Source organism: Engystomops pustulosus, chromosome 5, assembly GCF_040894005.1.
Source record: "Engystomops pustulosus chromosome 5, aEngPut4.maternal, whole genome shotgun sequence".
In the NCBI taxonomy this organism is placed as follows: Eukaryota; Metazoa; Chordata; class Amphibia; order Anura; family Leptodactylidae; genus Engystomops; species Engystomops pustulosus.
In genome coordinates, this window is record NC_092415.1 from 62440155 (window position 1) to 62447446 (window position 7292).

General features: G+C 44.3%; 1 protein-coding gene across 1 annotated transcript; it reads left to right on the forward strand.

The window, feature by feature from the left end:
* Positions 1–368: 368 nt before the first annotated feature.
* On the forward strand, positions 369–6929 carry LOC140134117 (uncharacterized). The gene is made up of 3 exons (XM_072154749.1): positions 369–1036; positions 1537–6534; positions 6800–6929. Exons 1-2 carry the CDS (start codon positions 369–371, stop codon positions 6278–6280), a joined length of 5412 nt encoding a protein of 1803 aa, XP_072010850.1. The 3' UTR covers positions 6281–6534; positions 6800–6929.
* Positions 6930–7292: the final 363 nt, after the last annotated feature.

Consider the following 7292-nt stretch of genomic DNA (forward strand, 5'->3'; position numbering starts at 1 on the left):
TGGTCCCAGACTGTATATGTATCAGCTTGTTTCCTGTTATATGCTAATGTAATGTATGTAACATGCTCCTGTTATATTATTGTACTATTCTAATAGATTGTACATTCCGGTTTTTCTTCAGTTTCACCCTAATCCTACATCAGTTTAATAAAGCTACGGACTTTCAACCAGTCTCATTTGTTGAACTGTAGGAAGGCGTTTAACTGCCTGTCGAGCTCCGCATAGACCCCGGGGGTACGTGAAGTGGGGGCAGGACAGTGAAACGGCTGCTTGAAACAAGCGGGAAGATTTAGACTACACAGAGGTCTGCTACTGTCTACGCAGTCACCTGCAAACAGGAAACACAGCAATCTATAACCGGTCAAAGCATGTCACAAAGCCAAGTGTCTTCTATTAAGACAAGATCACGGGCCAGTTCCTCAAAAGCATCTACCACTAGCAATGCAGCCGCCATCGCCCGCGCAAAAGCGGAAGCAGCGAGGACACGGGCTACCTTTGCTGAACAAGAGATGCAGCTGAAATTACAACAAGCCTCCTTAGAAGCAGAGAGGGCACGACAACAGGCTTCCTTAGAAGCAGAACAGGCTTCTCTAGACTTAGAAAGAGCACGCCTGGAAGCAACACTCGAGAAGCTGACAATTGAGAGGGAAGCCGCAGCTGCCATGGCGGAAGCAGAAATCTTAGAGGCAGCCGTGTTCTCTCACAGCGAGCCCAGCAGACACAGTAGCATGCCTGATCTGGAACAAGAACCCCAGGATACACTAGAACGCACTTCAGAATATGTCCTTCAACATCCTGCGTGTAATCCTCAGACTACACATGAAACAAAGGTTACCAACTGCGAGTCAAGTCCAAGGCATCATATTTTATGTCAAGAAGCGGACCTCAGACCACATTTCTGCAAGCAAGAGAATGCTACGGCTCAAGTCAACTTCCCTGCCTACCAGAGAACCCAAGCTTCATCCCAGCATCCAGGAAGTTACTACACTCCCAGAAAGTGTGGCACTGTGAAACCTAAAGCAGAGACTTCTGACAGGTATGGCTACACACCACACTCTCACCAAGGCAACCATTTGCCAACCTGTCTCAGCACAAACCAAGCCACTATAGACTTTGCTAAGTTCTTGCTAGACGTGAGCTTGTCACCAAAGGACTTGTAAAGTTCAATGATCGCCCCGAGAACTATAGGGCTTGGCGATCCTCATTCCAGAGTTCCAGAGTTAGATCTGTCTTCTAGGGAAGAGCTAGACCTACTGGTGAAATGGCTTGGGGATGAATCTGCTGAGCATGCTAAGAGGATCAGAGCCATTAACATAAACTATCCAGAAACAGGCTTAAAGATGATCTGGGATAGACTCGATGAGTGTTATGGCTCAGCAGAGGTTATAGAAAATTCATTATTCAAAAGAATTGATGACTTCCCTAGAATAGCTAGTAAGGGCTACCAAAAACTTAGGGAACTAAGTGATCTGTTAACTGAACTACAGGTTGCCAAAGCAGAAGGAGATTTAATGGGACTTGCATTTCTTGACACAGCCAGAGGTGTCAACCCCATAGTGCAAAACTTCCTCACAACCTACAAGAAAAGTGGGTCAATCATGGTTTCAAGTACAAGGAAATCCATGATGTACAGTTTCCACCCTTCAGTGTATTTGTGGAATTTATTACTCAGCAAGCAAAAATCAGAAATGATCCCAGTTTCGATTTTACTCTATCCTGTGCCACTCCATCTGGTCTTAAACAACATAAAACTCCGGTAGCAGTTCACAAAACTAATGTTTCTTCTAAAAGTAATTCTTACAGGCCTTCAAGCTCCTCCCACCAGGATGGAAGATCCACGGACCCAAGTAAGCAGTGTCCCCTGCACAAGAAGCCACATTCCCTACTGAAATGCAGAGGCTTCAGAGAGAAGTCCATGGAGGACCGCAAAGCTTTCCTCAGGGAGAACAAAATCTGCTACAAGTGCTGCTTAGCAACATCACACTTCGCAAAGGACTGTAAGGTCAGTGTTAAATGTACAGAATGTGACAGCACAGATCACAACTCAGCTTTACACCCTGGGCCACCACCGTGGGCCTCGTCTCATATAGAAAGTGGCCAGGAACAAGGTGGAGAGGAGGGAAATACTGAAACAGAGACACCAGACGTTACTTCTCAATGCACTGAGGTCTGCAAAGGACTTGTAGGTGGCAGGTCCTGCTCAAAAATCTGTCTTGTCAGAGTTTACCCAACGGGCTGCAAAGACAAAGCCTTCAAAGTATATGCCATTCTTGATGACCAAAGTAATAAATCTCTGGCTAGATCTACTTTCTTTGACATTTTCAACATTAAGGGACCCAGCTCTCCCTACTCCCTAAAGACTTGTGCAGGCACTGTTGAGACGGCGGGGAGAAGAGCTACTGGGTACACAATAGAGTCTATAGATGGTCGCACCAGCCTGACTTTACCAACCATAATTGAGTGTAACCAGATCCCTGATAACAGGTCTGAAATCCCTACACCAGATGTTGCAAAACACCAACCCCATTTGAAGCATATAGCTCATCTCATACCCAAGTTAGATCCTCAAGCTCAGATAATTCTGCTCCTTGGAAGAGATATCTTGCAAGTTCACAAGCCTAGACATCAAATTAATGGTCCTCACAATGCTCCATTTGCCCAGAAACTTGACCTAGGGTGGGTGATTGTAGGTGATGTTTGTATAGGTGGTGTGCACAGACCCACTTCGGTGAACAACATGCTTACCAGCACATTAGAGAATGGACGCCCTTCTCTCTTTCAACCATGTTACAGTAACATCTTCATAAAAGAGCTTCCACACAGCATTCCTCTACCCTGTCATATCACTAGCAACCTTTGTGACAACCATACTTGTACTAGTGACCATGACCACTTAGGATGCACAGTCTTCCAGAGAACAAAGGAAGACAATCAACTGGCAATGTCCTTTGAGGATAGACTGTTCTTAGAAATAATGGAGCAAGGAATAGTTAAAGACGAATCAAATAGCTGGATAGCACCTCTTCCCTTCAGACCCAAAAGGCAGTGTTTGCCTAACAATCGAGAACAAGTTTATAAACGCTTTGCTTCCCTTAGACGGAATCTTCAGAAAAAGCCTGATATGAAAGACCACTTCTTTACATTTATGGAAAGAGTATTTGAGAACTCCCACGCAGAGATAGCTCCAACCTTAAAGGATTCAGAGGAATGTTGGTATCTACCTATATTTGGAGTTTACCACCCAAAGAAACCAGGACAGATAAGAGTAGTATTCGACTCTAGTGCCAAATTTGAGGGTGTTTCCTTAAATGATGTCCTGCTGCCAGGTCCAGACCTCAACAACCGACTCCTTGGAGTGCTTCTCAGATTTCGCAGAGACTCTGTTGCATTTATGGCTGACATCCAACAAATGTTCCACTGTTTTCTTGTTAAAGAGGAACACCGAAATTTCCTTAGGTTCTTTTGGTTCAAGGACAACAACCCCTTGGAAGAACCCATCGAGTATCGCATGCGTGTGCACATCTTTGGTAACAGCCCTTCCCCATCAGTGGCTATATATGGACTTAAACATTCAGCCAGGGAGGGTGAAAAAGAATATGGTTCAGATGTTACACAGTTTGTCAAAAAGGACTTTTATGTGGATGACTGTTTAAAATCGCTACCTACAAATGAGTCTGCAATCAGTCTTCTTAAGAGAGCTCAAGAAATGCTTGCTAATTCAAACCTGAGACTCCATAAAATTGCCTCCAACAGCAAAAAATTGATGGAAGCATTTCCCTCTCATGATTACAGCAATGACTTAAAGGACTTAAGTACTGACACTTTTCCAATGCAACGTAGTCTTGGACTGCTCTGGGACTTAAAGTCTGACACCTTTACCTTCCAAGTCAGCGAGGAAGAGAAACCCTTTACTCGGAGAGGAGTACTATCTGCTATAAACAGCTTGTATGATCCTTTAGGGTTTGCAGCTCCTGTTACCATCCAAGGTAAAGCAATACTTAGAGATTTGACTCATGATGCCTCTGACTGGGATGAACAACTTCCCAATGAAAAGAAAGTACTGTGGGTAGAGTGGAAGGACTCTCTAACAAATCTCTCTCATCTTCATGTTGCACGCTCATATGCCCCTGTGCCATCTACAGAGGTTCAGCTACAAAGACTTTATGTGTTTTCTGATGCTTCTATCAAAGCCATTGCTGCTGTGGCCTATCTTAAAACAGTAGACATTAAAGGACAATGTCATATAGGATTCGTCATGGGCAAAGCAAAACTTGCACCACTCCCTGAGCACACTATACCGAGACTAGAACTTTGTGCTGCAGTATTAGCAGTTGAGCTAGCTGAGATGATCGCAACAGAGATGCATTTGGAGATCAAAGATGCTGTGTTTTACACAGACAGCAAGGTAGTCTTGGGATATATCTACAACGAAAGCCGACGCTTCTACGTGTATGTCAACAACAGGGTTCTACGAATTAGGAGGTCAACTTTGCCAAAACAGTGGAATTTTGTTCCTACTGATCAAAATCCTGCAGACCAAGCAACTAGATCTGTTGCTGCCAACCGCCTTAAAGACACTACATGGTTTACAGGTCCTGCCTTTCTATACAGCTCAGAACACAGCACTACGGATCTTAAAACATTTGAACTTGTGGACGCTGACAAGGATGCAGAAATCCGCCCCAAGGTGTCAACACTACACACAGTGACTTCAGACAATTACCTTAAGTCTCACCGATTCAGCAGGTTCTCAACCTGGAAATCACTTGTTCGTGCCATCACTTTCTTAACCCACATAGCTCGTTCTTTCAAAAATACCAAGCTTGCTGATGTTAAGGAGTGTAAAGGCTGGCACCTCTGCAAAAATGTTCATGCAGTGACTGAACTAGATCAGTCAAAGAATGTAATCATTCGGACTGTCCAACATGAAGTTTATGCTAAAGAAATTGACAGTATCATTAATCACAGACCTATTCCTAAAGATAGTGTCTTAAAGAAACTTGATCCCTTCATTGATGCAGATGGCCTATTAAGGGTTGGAGGCCGCCTCAACGAAGCAAGAATAGACTTTGAAGGAAAACATCCGATATTAATTCCTGGGCATCATCACATTTCCTATTTGCTTGTCCGACATTACCATGAACAGGTAAAACATCAGGGCCGGCTGTTCACAGAAGGGGCTTTACGAGCTGCTGGACTGTGGATTGTTGGAGCAAAAAGATGTGTTAGCAAGTTCATTTTCAAATGTGTCACATGCCGCAAACTTCGGGGTATTTTCAAAACACAGAAGATGGCCAATCTTCCATCTGACAGACTGAGTACAGAACCTCCTTTCACTAATGTCGGGCTTGATGTATTTGGTCCATGGTTTGTGGTTACCCGACAAACCAGAGGAGGTCAAGCAAACAGTAAGCGCTGGGCAGTCTTGTTCACCTGTATGTCTGTCCGGGCCGTGCACATAGAGGTAATTGAATCAATGGACACCTCAAGCTTCATAAATGCTCTCAGACGCTTTATTGCCATTAGGGGGCCTGTGAAACACATTCGCTCTGACAGAGGCACCAATTTTGTGGGAGCAGCCAAAGAGTTACAGATTCCTACAAACCTGGATACTGTCAGTGTAAACAGATACCTAAGTGAACAGGGTTGCACTTGGACTTTCAATCCGCCACATTCCTCCCATATGGGTGGAGCTTGGGAGAGAATGATAGGCATAGCCCGTAGAATTCTGGACTCTATCTTCTTACAAGTGGGTATGGCTAGACTAACCCATGAGTGCCTAACTACTTTCATGGCAGAAGTATCAGCCATCATTAATGCCAGACCACTAATTCCAGTTACCAGCGATCCTGATGATCCGACGATACTTACTCCTGCAATGTTGCTTACTCAGAAGACTAAGACAACCTGTTCTCCAGCTGGAGAATTTACTACCAAACATCTCTATAAATGCCAATGGAGGCAAGTACAAAGTCTTGCCAATACCTTTTGGGATAAGGGGAAAAAGCAATACATCTCCACACTACAACCAAGAAATAAATGGCAGAAAACCAAACCCAACCTCAAAGTCGGTGATGTTGTGCTGATGAAAGACTGCCAGTCACACAGAAACGCGTGGCCTTTAGCTCTTGTTACTAAAAGTTTCCCTGGGGAGGATGGGAACGTCCGCAAAGTTGAAGTCAAGGTCCATGATCAGAATGAAACCAAAATGTTCTTCAGACCAGTAACTGAACTAATCTTATTGCTGTCATCTGAGGACTCTTATGGTGGCATCGATTGACGCCAGGCGGGGAGTGTGCTGCCCACTGGCAAATGTTATGCAGGTTAAATGATGTTCATAATTTGTCCATTATGTAACATATGTTTATTTGCAGGCGCCATCTAATGGCCAAAGTTAGTAACTACTTACATTCTGTTTTCCTCACCCACTAGCAGATACAAAGGATTGTGGGTAGGAGAAGGGCAGTTCCCTTCATGTCTACACAGAGAGAAGACCTATATTCAACCATCTTAACCCTTGTTGTAGTATAGCCGGTAAGGAGACTGTCTATAAGAATATATAGCTACTAGCAGCTATAGGACCACTCTGTATAAAGTCTCTTATATGAAGTGTGATGTATAGATCTGTAATTGCACTGTAATTGCACAGATAGGCCCAACCTCATGGTCGGCCATGTTTGGTCCCAGACTGTATATGTATCAGCTTGTTTCCTGTTATATGCTAATGTAATGTATGTAACATGCTCCTGTTATATTATTGTACTATTCTAATAGATTGTACATTCCGGTTTTTCTTCAGTTTCACCCTAATCCTACATCAGTTTAATAAAGCTACGGACTTTCAACCAGTCTCATTTGTTGAACTGTAGGAAGGCGTTTAACTGCCTGTCGAGCTCCGCATAGACCCCGGGGGTACGTGAAGTGGGGGCAGGACAGGTAGCATGAGACACCCAGACACAAGTGGCTCAGGTAGTGTAGCTCATTCATGATGGCACATCAATGCGATCTGTGGCCAGAAGGTTTGCTGTGTCTGTCATTATGGTGTGCTTCCAGGAGTTAGACCAGTACACCAGGAGACATGGAGGTGGCCATAGGAGGGCAACAACCCAGCACAAGGACCGCTACTCTATACTTTGTTATCTGGAGGAAAAGGATGCACAAATGGTTACAAACTGACTCCATGAGGATGGTATGAGGGCCAGACGACCACAGATGAAGGTTGTGCTCACAGCCCAACACCCTGCAGGACACTTGGCATTTGCCAGATAACATCTGGATTGTCAAATTCGCCA